The following is an 18,958-nucleotide window of genomic DNA, read 5'->3' on the forward strand; positions in this document are numbered from 1 at the left end:
GTTGGACTTGATGATCTGAGAGGTTTTTTTCCAACCTGAATTGTGTGATTCTATGATTTTGCATTGTCTAGTAGTTTTTAAAGACAGTTTTGAGTACCCTAAATCAGTATTTGGCAGTAAATAGGCAATACTGTTGCAAGGAAAATGCTTGTTTAATTAACCAGTTCTGTGTTAAATGGAGCTTGGTCTCAAAAAGTAACAGATAAAGATATTAAATAAATTCACAGTTATTTTTTTTTAGAAGGGAGAGCTTCTTTAGCTCTTTTAGTGGGCCAGCTTTCTGGGGCATCTCCCAAAGAAGCAAAAGCAGTAACAGTTCTGAAGAAAGCTTATCTGAAGCAAAGGTATAGGCATTAAAACCCTGTCTGACAGTGTCCTCATCCAGCTGGATCTGCTTTATTTCTGTGCCCAGCAGATTTTCTTTTAACCTGGAACTCTGCTAAAGTGCAAGTTCAGTCTTCTACCCACATAGTTAAGTGACCTTTGGGAAGAGGGCTTATTAAAAAAAAAAAAAGCACTACCAGATTTTAGGTTATCACAGAGTTTGTGATATCTGTGTATTCAGAGTCTTGTATAGTTTTCTCTGGAAGAGAAGCAGTTATTCATGGCCAAATGGGACCAACCTCTCACCTTATTATGAGTATAGACCTGCAGGTTCATGATTTTCCTACATGTCTTGCTTTTAAAGTAGTTTTATGTCAGAATGAGGCTATTATTACTTTATATAGTTAGTTGATTTTTATATCCCCATGAAATTGACAGTTACAAAGAATATTGTTAAATAACACGCTTTTAGCTAGACTGGTCCACAGACAGAATAAAGATAACAGATTTGGCTTTGTGTACTAGGCTTTTTTTCTCCCACAGACCACACACAACATCAAATAAGTTCATGTCTGATGATAAACACACATAATACCTTGAACTTTGAGTGACAAATTATTAGCCTTCCTGCTATGTCTTCCTTTTTGTTTTCAGTTCCCACAGTTTGGAAAACAAAACACATGATGGCATTGCCATCTACACACATTTCTAAAAAATTAAATCAAATTCTTTGTATCAAATTCTAGTTCTAGCAGCATTTGCTAGTAAAATTTTGTGTAATTATTTAAAATAAGTCTATCTACATAACTGTGTCTTCTGAGAGTAAAGAATTGTTGAAGAAATTTGGCATAAAATCAAGGGGAAATAGATCACATCATCTAGGAATAAGGTCTAGTCTTTTTACTCCAATTTAGTCACCACAGTAAGCTCTGTATTAATTTTTTTTAAGAGATGCCTTAGTCTTAGTGCTACCATGGGAGGTCAGGGTTTCCATACACTGCTAAACCTACCTGTCAAGCTGAATATTCTGCAGCTTTAAAATAATGCTGTATTTTAAGCAAGATGAATTCCTGGTTCCTAAAACTTGTCTGAGGAATCTCATTCATTTTGTACCCAGAGTTGTCCTTACAAAAGTAAGTCTCAGAGTTAAATTCAGCTTGGTGTAAATGCAGAGTGAATTGTTTGAATTCACACCAGTCGAACATGCACTTCACTGAAGAATGTGGTGCCTGATTTGTTGCTTCTACATGGAAAAAGTACTTTTTTTTTTTTTTTTTAAATCCTGAGTCCTATGTACCATAATACTTTTGATGGGAATATTATTGCAATTTGTGTAATTTCTCTCTTTTGCACATGCTGATTTTTTTACTGAAGAATGTTCCTATCAGACCTTCTCTGCCAAACAGAAAATAGAGAAGATATTTTTCTAATCACTTTATAGCATTTAAATAATATATAAATTTATAGAACTCATTACAGATGAAATTTAATAATTCAAATATTGGTATAATGGACCTGCAGATAAAATTGAGGGAATGCCATTGCTGTAATTTTGGAAACAATGCAATATTGGTTACTGTCTAGCTACCTAAAGAAATAATACTGTAGGAATATGAAATTATAAAAAGAAAGCACTTTTAAAACCTGTTGTCCATTGTTAATTACCACAGTTTAATACTTTAAACAATAAAAAAAGTTTGCATTGCTCGATAATGCAAGAATTAACACAAATTTGTAGAATCCATACAGTACCTGCTAAATAAACAAGTTTGGCAGCTTAGCAAATATCATACGATTGCAGCATCTGTGATTTGGATTGAAACAGTAGTTCAATCCTCTGCAAAGAATTTGTAGATGGGAACAGCACACTCCTGGGCTCTGGGCAGTGTCTGAGTTTAAGGAAAATATTCTTAGTGCTTGGCCCCTGTGCAGACCTGCCCAAATCAAATGATTGTCTCCTTTGAGTTCCTTTTGAGGGGCTGTAGGCCCAGCAGGGACTGCTGGTTGTGGGGGATGTGAGCAGACTTTGGGGTGAGCAGAATCACTCTCTGATTGGTCTGACGCCATTCATTGTAGAGCCTGCAGTGATACCTGAAGGACACCTGGGGAGAGAACAGAGATGGGTTCAGTCACTGTGCTCCTCCAAGGATTCAATGGGACTTGGGGGGAAGTGCCTTTGGGCAGAACAAAAAATTGAGAAGCAGCCTAACAGGCAAAAAGTGGTGAAAAGATGAGAACTACCCTGTAGGTGACTCATGCCCCAAGTTGCCACAGCAGAGAAGGAAAGCACCCTGTGCCTCACTTTCTGCTGTTGCCTACCTGTCCTTCCCCTTTTTTATAACATGAAAAAAATCAGACATCCTGCCTCTGTCTTTCCCAAGAACTAGAGTTGTTGACAGACACAGTGACAATAAGTTTAGGATGCTTTCATGCTGTGGTTTAAAGCGACAAACAGTGCAATTGGATGAATGGTGAAGGCCTCCAGGCACCTAAACTCTGTGCAGGGTTGTATGTTCTACCTTGTAATGCTTTATTGCTGAATGCATCAAAGTCAGGATTGCACAGAGGCAGCAGATCAGTGTGAGCCATCTGACAATGTGTGTATCTCAATTTCTATTGTCTCTGAAGTTTTTTTTATCAGCCAACCAATTTCAAACTTATTGTGGAAGAGGAATGCCTGACTGCTACAGATGTGCAAGATAGCTTGGCCCTGTGTTTTTAAAAAGTAGTTTACTACTTATTTTAGTGATAGCCAGGTGTTGTGGGAGTTGTATTTGTGTGAGATGATGTAGATGTGCAGTTTAAAAAAAACAACAAAACAACAAAAAACAAATTGTAAATTGGGTTGGGACTTTTGGGATGAAGTGTTCTTGAGCTGTGGGCGGAAGGGACCCATACAGTGAATGTATCCTGTCCTTGTTGCAAAAAGGTGCTTTTAAATAAATAAATTGACTGTTCAAAAACATCCTACAAGGGCTAAAAAAAATTTTGTTTTTGTTTTATTATACCTTTATACAGCTGTGTGCTGTTAATGAGGGAAACCTATAAAGCTTTTGTTTACTAAGCAGTTTCCCAAAGGCAGCTCTTCAAAGAGATGAATTGATTTCTCACCTTCCATTCCCCTCTAGTCCCCCTGAAGGTAAAGCATCCTGCTTCTCCTTTCTGTGGAGCCTTGTATATGAAAGGAGAAATCTCTAGTAAAAAGACAGTTCATGTGGTGTATCAAGGAGGGTAAAAACACCCAAACATCTGCAAAGGTGGATGCCATGCAAAAGACAGTGACTGTCCAGGAGAGTGAAGCCACAGTTTAGGCTGAATTTTCAAGCAGCATCACATGAGATTCTTTGAGTAAAGGCTGCATTGTTAAACCAGGCTTTAACTGCTAAGTTATCACAAGATACCCTAGTTTTTTTACAGAGGGTTCTTGCCTGGGGCAGTTTACAAGTGATGTCAGCTACTGAATTTCAGCAGAGTCCCAGTTACTCACCCTAAATTGTTACACTGGATGAGAAACTTTTGAGATTCTGAAAGAAAGACTAGATTTTCTTGGATCCTTGACACATTAAACTCCCTTCTTGGTCTCTTCAGTAAGACAGCAACTGGTCTAGCTGTTGGTCTAACTTGGTCTAGCTGTTGGTCTAGCTTGGTCTAGCAACTAACTTGGTCTAGCTGTTGTTTTAAACCAGCAGTTATGTTGTACTGGAAGCTAAAGGATCACATCCTGCTCTACACCAAGCTGCTACTCGATTTTAGAGGAATCATACGACCTGCATGCAAGAGAAAGCAGAGTGTGGCCCTGAATTCTTAGTTTAAATAGCAATCTCCTTTTTGTTTCTGGAGCTTTCTTCTCAGGAGTAGTAGGTGCCTTTTTTGGTGTGTGTACATCAGTTGCAGTGATTAAATATAGAGGAAAAGCAGCAGCGGTTTTTTATGAGTAACCTGTCTGTTTTAGAGGAAGGGATAAAACAGTTTCTTGGGTGCTAAAAACAGCATCTCTCCTGTTCACTGCTTACTTGGGTAACTGTAGGTGTGTAAATAATCTATGTGCCAGCTTTTGCGTTCAGAGAAGAAAACTGATTTACTGGAAATGAAATAAAGTTTTAGTTTTCTTAATTTTCCCATGACCTAAAGGGGCATTATATCATGTTGTGTGTAATTCGCCCCACAGCACCCAACGCATTCCCTGCCATAACTAAGTAAGCAATACAGGATTGTCCCACTTGAAAAAAATTACAAGAGAGTTTCTGGTGAAGAATTTTGATGGGATTAGCCTTCTAGCTTCAATCATTGAGTGATTCAGTGCCCTGAAGGGCTTCCTGCCTTGCCTTTCCCTGCTGCACACGTTGCTTCCTTAGCCCATTCAGCTCCTACTGCTCTGAATAATAGTTTAGAGTGGAATTACAACTGTCCACAGCTCAATGGACATCAAAGATACTGTATTTTGATTAAATCACCTAAGGTATGAATTTACATCAGGCTCACTATCACCATGTTCTCCAAGTGCCAGTAACACATTTCTCTCTATGCTTTTGAAGGGATAAAAGTAATAAAGTGAACAGAACAGATTTTTGCCACTTCCACTGCAAATGCAATAGACAGGAATTGGGATTAAAGTAGAGGTGCTGCAGTAGTCTTAATAAGCAAAGTCATATAAGTTCACGTGTCATGGTTAATTAAATCCAACTAAAAATTGCCTTTTACAACTTCTAACAAGTTTAGTGATTGTAAATTTAGTGTATTATAATTGACTGTAAATGGAGCAGCATTTGGGTTTCTAAGACAGCCATACACAAACAAAATTTGAACAACCTTTGCTTGCATACCTGACAGACATATCTACACACAGCACTGCAGAAAAACAAGTGTGGCCTCACTGCTGCAGTAAATGGTCTGCCACAAAGCAGTGCTGCAGCTTCACAGAAAAGCAGAAACAACTAAAAGAGAAACACCACGAGGCAGAGGCAAAACTTAGCTTTCCCTGCTGTTGATTGCTGCCAACATCAGCCTGCAGTCCTCTTTGAGCGAGACAGGGTTTCACTGTAACAAATGTGTAAATGAGACAATACCTCTGACAGCTTTTTTGGAGCTAGTTGTGAGGTAGCATGGGGTTTTTTTGTTCCATCATCTTCATTTTTCCAAGCTTACTCAGGGCTCAACATGGGAGGTTTCTTGCAGTTCTCAGTGTGTCACCTCCTCAGAACCTTGCGCTGATCAAAAACTGCTGGAAGGGGTCAGCCTTGTGGTGTGCCTGTACCCACTGAGGAGGAAGGCTGTGTGCTGGCCCTGTAGGATTAGTGGCCATGCTAGCAACACAGGCAGGATGGGCTGATGGACTGGCCCCACTCAGGGCAGCACAGGCTTGGATGAGCTTTTCCTATCATGGGCTGGCACCATCACACCAGCATTTCTGTGGATGCACCCAATCTGCATCAACTCTGCTCTTCTCCTTCCCACATCAGAGCTAGAAGTGTGAAATTTCAAACTCAACATTAACCTGGGGTTTTCAGCTAACTTGATAAACGCTGATTTTGGCAGCTGTGCCCTCTGTTCCCTTCATTTCTGCTGGGCCAACTGTCTGTCAGTGCACTGGGGCCAGGAACTGATCTCAGTTTAACAACTCGGCAGAGATCAAGTGGCTCTTAGGATGGATTGGCATGCAAGTGACTCACACTGGGGTGCAGGATGTAGTTTAACCTGCACTGCAAAGGCAGCTGTGTTTTTACAGACCTTGGTGTAAGGTGTGTTCTGCTGTGGACCTCCCCCAGCCCCAGGAGCATGGGGAATGAGGAATGAGGAAAGCATGGGATGCACCCATATCCAATGCTTTTGAGTTGTAAAGTTGGCCAGACATTGCATTAGAATAAAATCTGAAACCCCCATGGCAGCCAAGTTGTTCACCTAAATCTTTTTTGTGCACTGTATCTTTATATTTTCCACATTATTTTCGATGAAACTCCCCCCTGTAGCATCTGTTTTGAACTCCTTCATGTTACTTCCCTTCTCCCTTTCTATCCGCTTTGGTGTTTAGATTTCAGAATTCTGACCCCAAAACAAACTGCCTTTCTGGTTTTCCAGAGAATTCAAATGGGGTTTCTTGCAGAAGCATTTACCAGTATGGAGGGTAAATACAAGCAACACTCTGTGCAGTGGCCCACACCCTCTACAGTACTCCCTAATTAAATTTCTCGATTGTTCTTTTTCTCATTTCTGTGAGTCAAATAAAAACCCCAATACTTACTAGGGTCCAAAAGAGGTAAATAGTGAAGAGTGCCACAGTGAGTGCAATGAGGCCAACAGCTTCTAGCCTACTACTAAAGTGCAGATGGTCCACTGCTCCTCGCAGACATAACCAGCCAGAGATGGTCGCCAGCGGGGTGATAAACAAGAAGCATACTATGTCTCCAAAGAGAGTCCTCCTCTCATGCTGGGGGCCTGGGTTCCTCAGCCACTGCAGGCAAAATGCAGACAAAGCAAGTATTAGTGCAGGAGGAAGGATGTTTTACCCAAGGTGAGCTGCTTACTTGGAGGACGCAGACCTGCCCCTTCGAGGAGGGAATGTGGATCATGCATGGGACATGGCTTTGGCTGTCCATGGAGAGCTCCTGCCTGGGCTTCTCCCCCTCTCTTCCTGCTGGTGTCCATCTCTATCCATCTGTACCTACTGCAGCATTTATTCAGATTCCCTGCCTTGAGAAAAGGAAGTTTTTTGCACAGCGCAGCCCCTGGCATTTGGCTCCTGAGCTGCTTGAGAAACCCCCTTCTTAATGAGTGATGATTCATATGATTTCCTTACAACTTGAGTGAGCAGAAAATGTTTCATATGTTGTATGCTATTTTAGGGTTTGGTTTTGGGGTTTTTTTGGGGTTTACATGTTTTTGGGGGGTTAGATTTTTTTTGTAATATTCACAAAGCTATTTTCAACTTGCTTTCAGGTATCCACATGCAAGCAGAGTTGAATGCACACAAAGTTATTTTTACTAAGAGAATATTAATCTTGCAAGAACAGAGTGTCTGAAAGCCAACTGCTGAAGCAAAGGTTAAGACTGAACAGCTATCAAGTCCACATGCCCATATTTCTATAAAACAGGATTTAGATAGCAAAGGTGAAAGAACTTAAACCTACAATAGTACAACTGAGGCTTTTTAATAAAAAAAAAACTCATCACACAAGTCAATATTTAAACAGGAAAACTACCCAGCTCTGTAATTTTTGCCAATGCAATAAGCTGTAGAATTTGGTCAAACCTGCTCTGCAGCATCCTTTTATGGGTTTTCTTTGTGCTAGCAGAACCAGATAAGGCTCATATATCCTTAAACTCTTTGGTACTATCATTCCTCCCAGTGTGTTACACATGGTAGTAGAAGTCTCATCTCATCCTTTCACCAGTCAATGCCCTTAATTTCCAGCCACCTTAGGGTTTTTTTTATTCTTTCCTATTACAATGCTACAGCAGTGACTTGGAGGAGCAGTAGGACTTGAGAGTTTTGACAAGGCTAAGAGCAATGTGCAAACTAATGAATATTTCTCATCCAGATATCCCACCTCTCTACTGTTTTCAGCCTGTGCTTCATCTTTGCCCAGTTTCCCCACAACATGAAAACAAACACTGCATTTATCTCTCCATCTTCACATGAGGTAAATAAGAGTCAGGAAATTTACCAGGAACTAACCTGGCACCAGCAAAAAGACACAAATCAGTGGACAAGTTTATTTCAGCATCACCATCTCTTAGGACGAAATAATAAATAATCTACTTCACAGGATTTTTGTGGGGTTTAACTGCAACAGGCTAACTCAGTAGTCAAAGATCCACTCTCATGTGCAATTCAGCAATTCAGAAGAACACAAAAATATGGATCAGAAACATCTTTTTGCAGGATGCAGGCTTTTAATTTGCTTGAATACTTTTAAAATCCTAAGGAATTGGGGAGTGCTTCATAACTGTTCTGTACTACTATAAGCAAGAAGTTGTAATGGAAGATGCTAATTCTAGAAGAGGCTCAATACTGGTTTTTTCCTTTCCTTAACCAGAAGTGGTAAGTTCACCTCAATGTGCAACTAAGCACCCACACAGTCACTTGCTCATTTCTCCATCCCACCAGGACGAAGGGGAGAACAGCAAGAGGCAGCAAGCAGAACTTGCACAAAATAAGGAGACATACCTTTACATTTGAATAGCTTTTTATTTTACTGCAGGTTCTAGAGAATGCTATGAAGTCATGTGTAAAAGTCTCGCACCACTTTCTTTGGAACTTTCCATCCATTTACTTAAAAGCATCCCCAAGGGTGCATGGATAACACATCTAGGTTATATTTGGTTGCTTCTAAACAGAACTGATTGCAACCTCCCCCTTGTTCAATTTCCATGAGTACCTGTAATGTGAAACCACTAAGGAAATAAGAGGGACTGAAAGCACCTGAAAGTTAAGATTCTGCTTAAATTTAAAGATGACTGCAAAAAGGTGTTGTGAAAAGTACTTGTTTAAAAGGTGACCAGGAATAGAAATGCTGAGCACTCACATTTCTCCTCAATTTCAGTAGGAACTGCAGGTGTTCACCACTTTCCCAGGGCATATTGAAATGCCACTCTCTCCTTATCTCAGTGCCATTGGTGACTGTCCCACTGTAACTGAGTGATGAAGAACACACTGCAACATATGAGTCCATTCAGTGGAGCCAGCATCCTCAAATTGCAGTCTGTTGGGGTACTTTTGGCATCCATGAAGCTCAGACAGTGCAAGAAATAGGTCACAGATCTGAGCAACAATGCAGGTGAGGGAGCACACACACTAAAGCATTTGTTGTCCTCTCCACCCTATGACTTTCACGAGGTGCAGTACAATGCACTTGAATTCAGACAGCAGTTTTTGGTGTGCAACCTTATCTGACTGAAAGTTTGAGCAGACAAAAATGGTGTGAGGTTGCTTTCACAGGCTGATGGCTTCCTGCAATCTTTATGCCTTGTGACATATGAACAAAGAGTCAAACCCAAGTAATTCAGTAATTAGATGAGGTCAGGACAGGCAAGAGTAGTATTAAATAATAAATAAACCCATCACAATTCTACAGTCTAACCTTAAAAGCTGGAGGAATTTCATTAGCTAGTTCTGAAGTGGAAGTCAAATGCAAAGATTAAGTTATTTCAATGGCTGTATGGATTTCAGTCACAGCACATATTTTTCTCCTGAAGAAGGGCACACCTATTTCTAAATCTGCCCCTGTTTAGACTCTAGGTTTCAGTCTTTTGTTTTGGAAATGTGCACTCTAGTTATTTTATAGCTAAAAAGCCAAATCAGCAAATCCTTTTGTGAAACTGATACCCACAGAATGAACCCAACAAAGCACTGAGCTGATAAATTAGCGTGACAGTAGGGTAAGGACTATCTTGCTGGCAAAGAAGAAGATGTAAGGCCAGATAAAGCTGTCAAATCTGCACTATGACACTAAAATCTCTCCTATTAAAATGTGTCAGTGGGCTCAATTATTTCTGCAATACTTCAAGACTCTCACAGTAATAATATCCATTTGGGAGAAAAAAAACCCAAAACACCAAAATGAGGTCATAAAAAGGGTCGTATTTGAAGAAAAGTGTTGACCTGCCTGGTAAAGGTCCATTTTATCAAGTGCTATCCAAAAGTGAACAGAAGCCAGAAGAAGGGAGGACTGAAGGGGGACATCAGCGAAGTAAAAGTGCTACTTAATCTAATGTACAATGTTGGCTTGAGAAGAAATGGATAATAGTTGACCACAAAAGGGTAAGGATCAGAAAAATATTCCCATCCTTCAGAGGATGCAGCTCTGGAATAGCCTCTCATGAGGAACAGTGTAGGCTAAAACCCATAAAGCTGGCACAGTTTTATGAAGGAACTTGCTTACATTTTGAAAGGGATTTTTGATTTACTGCATTTGACTTGAGAAAACACTGTTAACACACCTGAGGCTCCTCCACCTCACACACTGCCACATGTAGGCACACGCAAGGATTTATTGCATTTACTTCACAAAGCAGAATTGAATTTGGAGTCTCCACACTTCCTTCAACTTGAATGCAAATTCTAGTGCTCAGAAACTTCATGTGGATTTGCAAGAGTCTCTGAGAGACTTTTGATCTACAAGCCCACTAATGGCTTCCAAAATATTACCTGGTATTTAGAACTGCACATGATACCAGATCTATGGAACTGTCAAAAATCCCCTTTCGAGTGAGATGTAGAGAGATGTTTATTTGACAATACCAAAAAATCTGAAACTCCTGAGATGAGTGAATTGGGCTCAGTTTCCTTTTAACAGGTTTACTCCATCCTGCCTAAGCAAACATAACTAGAGACAGGAGAACTGCTCCTCTGAAAAAGGAAACAGGCAGAGGCATCAGCACAAGGTGCCAGCAAAGCGAAGAACTGGAGAAGGAAATCATCAGAACAAGCAGCAACTGAAGACCAGAACACACAGAAGATGCACACATTCAGAATTCATCCATCCTAACCAAAATCAGCTGCCAGCAGAAAACTGCTGTAAAACACCTACAAAATTTTGAGCTACTTCACCATTGCCAAAGGGCAAATCCTGGAAGTGCTCATATCTACAGGTCTAGCTTCAATTAGGTGACTCACAAATGCTAAGTAAAGTATGTACATAGTGTTTTTCCCTATTAGACCCTAAAGCTACACCCTTTTTCTGCTGGAGAGCTCTTCTAGTTCACTATATTTTTCTTGGAAAACTGATTTTAAAGAATCATTGCTGGAGTCACACCAGCAGCAGGTTATTTCAATAGTTATCATGCATGAAGCTGGGAGGAGAGGACAGGAAGGAGTTATCTACCCTAAATGTATTTTTCTTTGAACTAAATTTAGCTTATGCACTTCAAACATATCAGTTCATTTAGTCCTTTTCATGATGATAGCTCTGCAGTCCATCTTGGTGAAAGCAGCCTGTACACAATCAGAACTGTTGGCAATTATTGTTTTTTCTGTTTTGATGACAGCAGCAACCAATGGGAGCATTTTGCCCTGGGCTTTCAGCACAGAAATACTGATATTGCCTGTTTTTTAGAATTTTCCTTCTGAATGAAGAACATTTTTAAAGACCAGGATGACTATGTATTGCCTCTCCCCCCTCCCTCCCAAAAAAAACAAACCAAAAACCCCACCTGAACAGTTTTGTTCCAATTTTTTTTTTTTTACTTGAAAAATTTGTTTTAACATTTTTAGTGAAATGTTTTGAGGCCTGGCTTAAGTACGTGTAAATCAAAATAAAGCCTCCCAGACTAGAATGGTATGTATGCTTGTTTTCAGAGCAACGAAACATTTTCGGTGACTTGAATCCTTCCTGGGCTAGTATTTTCCCAAGGAAAACAAACATTTGACAGTTCCTTTTCAGTTGAGAAAATATTTATGTTTCAGTTTTTGGCTTTCCTGCTTAGATCAAACATTCAATTACTGGCACAAAGTTACTGTCTTTAGCAAGTGCTTTTAGAAAGGCCATGGTGGCAGCTCACAGACATGTTTCTTTGATCCCAGAGACAGAGGCCTGTGTATTTGACAGCTAAAAACTAAGCTATTTGATCTTTATTGTGCTAATATTATGACCACTTTTCTATGAGTTTGCTGTTATTTAAGTTTAAACCCTATTATAACTCAAATTCCAGATGATATTTTAATTGTGGACGTCTGAATGAGCCAAGGCTTCTTTTCAAAATAGTAAATGAATTTTGCTACATTTGCATGGTTTTTGAAAGTGGAAAAAAATAGGTTTTTCATTGTAAGGGTGGTGTATGATACACCTTTAATTTTTTTTTTTGTTTGTTTTCTGAAAAGAATAAACCACAGAGCACCTAGGGTTGATTCCTAAGTGTAAGGAGAGTACTGCAGGCTGTTGCTTTCATACCATAACTCAATTTGCAACCTAGACCTTGGGTCATTTGTCAGCTGAAAAACAGGAGAAAGAAATTGGGCAAGGAAGACAAGAGACCTATTAGCATGGCTAAGTAGGGAACTGCTGGTCAAACTGAAGGGCAAGAAGCACATGCACAGACAGTTGAAGCTACAATAGGTGACCTGGGAAGAACAGAGAGATGAAGTTATCTATGAGGTTGTGTAGGATTGGGGTGAGAAAGGCCACACAGAACCTGGAACTGAACCTGATATCCAGCTCCGGGGGCCAGCACAGCAAGGACATGGAGCTGCTGGAGTGAGTCCAGAGGAGGCACCAAGACGATGAGAGGGATGGAGCAGCTCTGCTGTGAGGAAGGACTGGGAGAGTTGGGATTGTTCAGCCTGGAGAAGAGAAGCTTTGGGGTGACCTAACTGTGGCCTTCCAGGACCTGAAGGGGCTAACAAGAAAGATGGAGAGAGACTATTTACAAGAGCCTGAAGTGACAGGACAAGGGAAAATGGCTTCACACTGACAGAGAGTAGAATATCCTGGATATCAGGATATTCTTGGTTGTGAGGGTTGTAAGGTCCTGGCACAGGTTGCCCAGAGAAGCTGTGGCTTCCCCATCCATGGAAGTGTCCAAGGCTGGGTTGGACAGGGCTTGGAGCAACCTGGGATAGTGAAAGGTGTCCCTCCCCATGGCAGGGTGTGGAATGAGATGGTCTTTAAGGTCCCTTCCAACCCAAACCACTCTATGATTCTACAATACACAAAGCTCCACCAAGTAGATGCAGAGTCCAGTTTCTGGATTAGACTTCTTCAACCTCTAAAAAAAAACATTAGTAATTCTCTGATAGCAAATAAGCAAAGCTTGCTATATTATGCTGTTAAAATCTACAAAATTTCTTGCAGGTCCAATTACACAATAGACTTTTTAACATTTGTCTTACTTACTGCTATTCTGTTTTACTACTATCCACTTGTATCACTTCTATCCACTTGTATCACTTACATTTCAGGAGATGGCTTGTAACAGGTAAAAGATTTCAATATGTGTCAAGAATAAAAGATGTCGTGGAACTGTGGGAGAAGCAGTATTTCTTTTTATGCATATTGTTCCCATTCTATTTTGGATGACTATATTCCCAATTGGAAGAGAAATGTATGCATTCAAGAAAATCAACAAAAAACAAGTTTTGCATTTTAATTCAAAAGCTAAGCAAATTTGTTATTGGCGACATATATTTTTTTTGTTTGTTTTCTGAAAAGAATAAACCATTTCAACACATTGCAAATGTCCCGATCTACAGGTTGAAATATATGGAAACAAAAATCATGATAGATAATAAATGCTTGATAGGACTTCAAAAAGACAGATGCACTAAAACTTTTCATTTTAGCACTTCTGTTTTCCTAGAAAAGGCAAACTCTCACTGGCTCCTATTGGTGTCAGGAAATGCAATCAGCAGGAAGAACAGAGATAGATAATAATGAGGTAGTTTAGAACTCCTTTACAGAATCATGATGTCCAAAGAAAAGTCATCAAAACCATTATCTAAAACAAAAATAGCTGTACCTTTGAAAACCCCCTGCATCTTCCCTCATCTTCCTCATCCTTAAAGAGTAGCATCTCTGATTGTTCAGTCGCTTTCTCCTGTGAACTTCCCTCAAGCTTTTTGTCCTTGATCACTATAAATTTAGGAATGAGCAGTTAGAGATGTGATGGTTTCAAGGCACAGTCTGTTTACTGAAAAGTAATTTTTGGTTTGGGTTTTTTTTGGAGGGGAGGGGGCAGTGGGTTGCTCTTGTTTGCATTCTTGCTGTCAGTACTATGAGAAAGATTTGTGCTTGGGAAAAGTCAAGCATTGTAGCAAATTTTTGCTGTAAGGTACTTAAAACAGCTACTTAATTTCTTCTTAAAGGAGAGAGAACAAACAAACTGGTTTGGATTTTTGCCCAATGCTAATGAATAGATAAAAAAAATGCATCTTGAAGAGTTTATGGATTTAAAACTATATTTATTGGGGAGTTTATTATTAATTTCTTTAATGCTTTCTTTAACTCAGACATACTTCTACTGGAAATCTACATGGCTGCTCCAAATTCTCCCTGTGTGACTTGGGTCTTGGAGAGATTATTTTCACAGCTGAAGACAATAAGGTAGAAAAGCATCTCCATCACTTTGCTCTTTTAATCTGCCCTTTTTTGGTCAAGAAGGGAAAGAGAACACACATCCTTAAATTATCTGCTCCCAGCCCTATCTGCTTATCTGCTCCCCAACCTCCATGGGCAGCAGCAGTTTCTCTAAACTTTGATTTGTGAGTTTTCCTTCCTGAGTAACCATTTATCTTCCTTCTGGCTTTAAGCATGATCCTCTTAAAATCTACATGCAGCAAATCTCGTGTCTGTTCATTATAGTAATTTAATGCTAATGACTTGCTTCACTGAGCAGTGGAGAAGAAAAATAAGTAAGAAGAATCCCAAGAGATAAAAACAGCATGACTCAAAGTCTTGCACAAGAAGTAATTTCGTATTTCAATGTAAGGCTTCTGGGAGGTTGAAATTATAATGTAAGCTTACCTTAACTACTTCATGCATAAATGTAGGTTTTAGATTTTTTTTTTAATTTATTTTTCTTTACTAACATGAGCTCTATAGCCAGCAGCAAATTGGGGAAGAACTGAAGTTAATTTCTTCCCAATATTGTGATAAAGATTCTGACTTTATTTTTTCTCTTAATCAAGCTATTTTGCTTATCAGTTTTATATTGTTAATTAAGTGCTTTCTGTTTGTTTGCAGTAGATATCAAATCCTAGTTGGTTTAAAACATGTAAGTAACTTACAAGAAACACAAGCCTGACTCATATGGCCACATAATGTTTTTATACCATTTTTATATTATGGCTGGCTGTTTTCTAACATTTTATTGCACATAAATACATCTGTACTGCCTAGTTTTGTGTCTGTTTCTGTGCTAAGCCAAGTGGAAGCAACATAGATGCAATATGGAAATTGAAATGAAGATGATACTTACATAAAACTTGCCTAATCTTCATGCTGAAACAGCAAAAGCAGCTATGTGAATAATGTCACACATTTCTAGAGTGGATTGCTTTCTTTGGTTGGCTGCATTAAAAAGGTTTATATAAAACAGGAAGGTCTATAACAGTCACTAATTGAAATTGCTGCCAGTTTGATTTCACTGTGCTGGTTTTGAGAGCCTTCCAGCTTGTCACAAGGAACATCAAATCTATGCATACCAACGACCATATTATAAATTTCTCTTTCCTTCTGTGCCTAGAGTTTCTGCTGCTTCAGTCTGGGACCTCTGTGTCAAACACAGACACGATCTCATTGGCAGTGGGGGGACCAAGACCTGGGAGAGAGAAGGAGGGCTACTCAGCAGCAGCTGCTTTTTCCTTTGGGATACTCATCCTTAGGCACCTTGATAGTGAGATATGCACATGCCCAGGCATATGTCCCACACACATGTAGTTTCCATCACACTGTACAGGGATGTTGCACATTTAGCACAGGGTAGAAGAGGTGGGTTCAGACCTTGACTGCACTTCCTGAGTTGAATTTTGCAGTATTGTGAACCCTGTGCACATAGTGGTAATGTGCATGTGGACAAGACCTCTTGGACTATTGGTAAATAGCTCCATTTAACTGAATGTGATGTCTCCAATCCCCTTATCTGAAGAACGAGCTTTGATATCAAATGAAATGGCTAGACTTGCTCTGCTGATGCCTGCCAAGGGCTGCTGTTGTCTAGTAAAAACAACTCCAAATGGTAGCTCCAAAATGAGACAGAAAGCTCCAGTGATTGGCACTGATGTTTCAATTTTCCATGGTAGAGCTTGGTAGGTGCCTTCCAGAAGAGAGATGAACTGAAGGACTCAGTGATCTTCAGTATGAAAACAACTCTTTGTGTACCACAATGCATGTCTTCCTCCTTTACAACAACATAGCCCAATCTCCCCAGCGCTGCTGTGATGGAAGTTCACAAGTGACGGAGAAAAAAGGAAGTTTGAGGTCTCAATGCTCTGAGAAGTATCACCAGAAGCAGGGTCAGCTGGAGGGAGCACAACAGTTCCCATACAGCGCAGCCCATAATCAAGGCAATTTAAATCTGAGCTGCTTTGAACTGCCAAAGGACAAGTCACCAGAGCTCCTTTATCCGATGCAACAAGAGGCAAAAAACACAAAACGTTTTCCTTGAATGCTGAAGGACTGGTTAGTCACCACCATAGTACCTGATTCATGGTTTGGAAACACAGCTCTTCTGGGGAGAATCATCTCAGTTAAAAAAGAAGTGGGCCAAGGAGCTTGGCAAATTTGATGTTGGGAAGATGGATCTGCCTGACAGATCGTACTACCATTTCCTGCCTCTCTGTTTGGGTTTTAGGCATCAAAAATTTAGCAGACCATACATTTCTTGGGACAAGCTTTTCCCCCGGAAAAAAAACTCCATGTCCTATGGCAAAAACTTTCCTTGAGAAGTACACAGTTAACCAGAGAGAAACTTACGATGGAGAAAAGATATGATGTATGAAAGAGGAAGTGCAAGCCAAAATGAATGTTGTTTTTCCTTTGCTTTTCCTTGCAAAGAAAATCTAGGAAAAAACAGGCTGCTGCACATAATACAAGCTAGGAAGGAAAAGCAGAAGTGATCTCCTTGCATTTTTGTGTCCTATGCAGGAAGAAGGATACAGCTGTAGATATGTCCCTTGCATCAGAGCTAAAGATCTCCTGTTTGAGAGCATGGCCTCACATCCTTAGTGCAACCATGAGCAACTGCCTAAAAGAGAACAAAAAGACATCTTACAACAAAATTTTATGCTTTCATTTCATAATAAACTAGTGGAAAACTAACAACATGGCAAGGGGCAGGGGGGAGAAATGCTATGTTCTCATCCAATCACGATGTGCAGCAAGAAATCCTCTGCTGCTTCCACAATGATTTACACAAAGAGGAAGGAATATGGCTGAATAATCAGCTTTGCCACTTGCTGCTCACTTCATTTCAAGTTCACTGCTGCTGCAGCCTCTCCTGAGCACTAACAGCAGGTATGATGTTTCTGGTTAAAGCAAGTGAAGTATCTCAATTTGTTTCCATTGATACAAATTTCTTCCACACCCATAGCTAAGGCACTAAAAAGCAGTGATCAGTCCAGTGAAGGGATGGGGAGAAAACACAATCTTTTCTTTTTTTTTTTTTTTTGTGCCCTCTAAGAAGGAGAATAATATATCTTTGAATAGTCAGAAATACCCTTTTTTTCCTTGATGGAAGATTTCTAGGAGAAAAGATCAATATGATAACTGATTGCTTCAAACATTTTTATACTATCTGTCAGTGACCCCTGAATGGGATGTATTCTCTACACAACACAGGGCCTGCTGAGGAGTTACTGGATGAGCTTCTATAGACTATGCTGTACAAATCACTTTATGAGTACAATAGTCCCTCTTGACCTCCTAAAATGCATTGGTACACGCATCGTTCACCTCCAGTGAAAGTAGGACCATTTACCATTTCCATTATCTAGTTCAGGGGAATATTTGGAGAACCAATTATCTCACTAAATGAAGAGAACTTTGACACTGCACCCCAAACATATACACATAATAGTGTTAAAAGCAGATGGCCACTTTGGCTTGTCACTCACCCGAACATTACAGCAGATTTTTGTGAGAGATGGTCCTGCTATACCTGATAAACCTCCCTTCATGACCTCACACTCTAGGTAACACAGACAGACAGACAGTGAAGTGCTTTTAGGACAAAGAGGATGGGGGAATCTGGCTACTTGCATCTGATTTAGTCATGCTTTGGGAACTTTCAGATTTGCTGTAATTATTTGCATGGGGAGGTCTTTGCATTTCAAAGCACCACGTACTAAACAAATATAAACTTTCAGGAAAAACTTAAATTAAATTACACTAGCAGAAATCAAGAAGTTTGATTATCCTTCTTTTTAATTTGTCCCCTTACATGTAACTCAGTTACTCTTTGTCTCTGCTGCTCTCAACTATAAAAATACATCTTCAATTTCCTTCTAAACTGAAAACAGTCCTTTCATAGGATCACAAAGGACTGTGCTTTTTTATTACCTTTTCTGTAATTGCACACAATTGTCAATTACTGCACTAAAATACCGTGGGTGTAAGCATCTGAGAAGCCAGAAAATATTAGGTAGTAAAGATAAAAGCATTTTACTGTTTCAGAAACATTCTCGCACATGGTTCTTATTTGTCCTCAGCTGAAAAACAAAAGGCAGCTTTATCATTATTACTGTAATTATCATTGCTGCTGTTGCTATTATTTATTACTGCTTTGGCCAAAGAGAAGTCTCACTTCAGCAGGGAACTATCAAGCAACAAAAGTCTCCCAGCCCAGGCAGGTTTAGCTTTGCTTTTGACTCCTTCAAACATTATCAGCTCTGACCAGTGTCACATCCAATCTATGCAACACAAGCCGCATGAGGAGCTGTCACAAGGGAATAGCTTGGAGAAGCTGAGCTCTAAAACCAAACTGTTTACTTTTCACTGCCTCAGCATTGCTTATCTTTCTTCTCAGAAGCCAAATGCAGAGTGAAACCACTCTTGTGCCAGAGCTGCAACCAAGAACTCTTTGGCACAGGCTCAGAGCAGCTGAACATCCAGAAGATGTTGCCATTTAAATTGGAGAATGCTCAGTTGAAAAGATTCTGCTGCTTAGTTGCTGACAGCCTGAGAACACTCAACATTAGCATTTCTCA

General features: G+C 39.9%; 1 protein-coding gene across 9 annotated transcripts in view; it reads right to left on the reverse strand.

Moving 5' to 3' along the window:
• Nucleotides 1-1,743: 1,743 nt before the first annotated feature.
• The window catches only part of MARCH3 (membrane associated ring-CH-type finger 3), a 65,175-nt gene continuing 47,960 nt past the window's right edge, over nt 1,744-18,958 (reverse strand). For all 9 annotated transcript variants that reach the window (XM_027667591.1, XM_027667593.1, XM_027667595.1 and 6 more), the window contains 2 exons: nt 6,563-6,772; nt 1,744-2,426 (listed from right to left, as the gene is read on the reverse strand). In XM_027667591.1, the coding sequence (XP_027523392.1) occupies nt 2,268-2,426; nt 6,563-6,772 (369 nt within the window). In that variant the 3' untranslated portion in view covers nt 1,744-2,267. The remainder of the gene's footprint in view (nt 2,427-6,562; nt 6,773-18,958) is intronic.

This window comes from Corapipo altera, unplaced genomic scaffold, assembly GCF_003945725.1.
Source record: "Corapipo altera isolate COAL_440 unplaced genomic scaffold, ASM394572v1 61003, whole genome shotgun sequence".
Taxonomy (NCBI): domain Eukaryota; kingdom Metazoa; phylum Chordata; class Aves; order Passeriformes; family Pipridae; genus Corapipo; species Corapipo altera.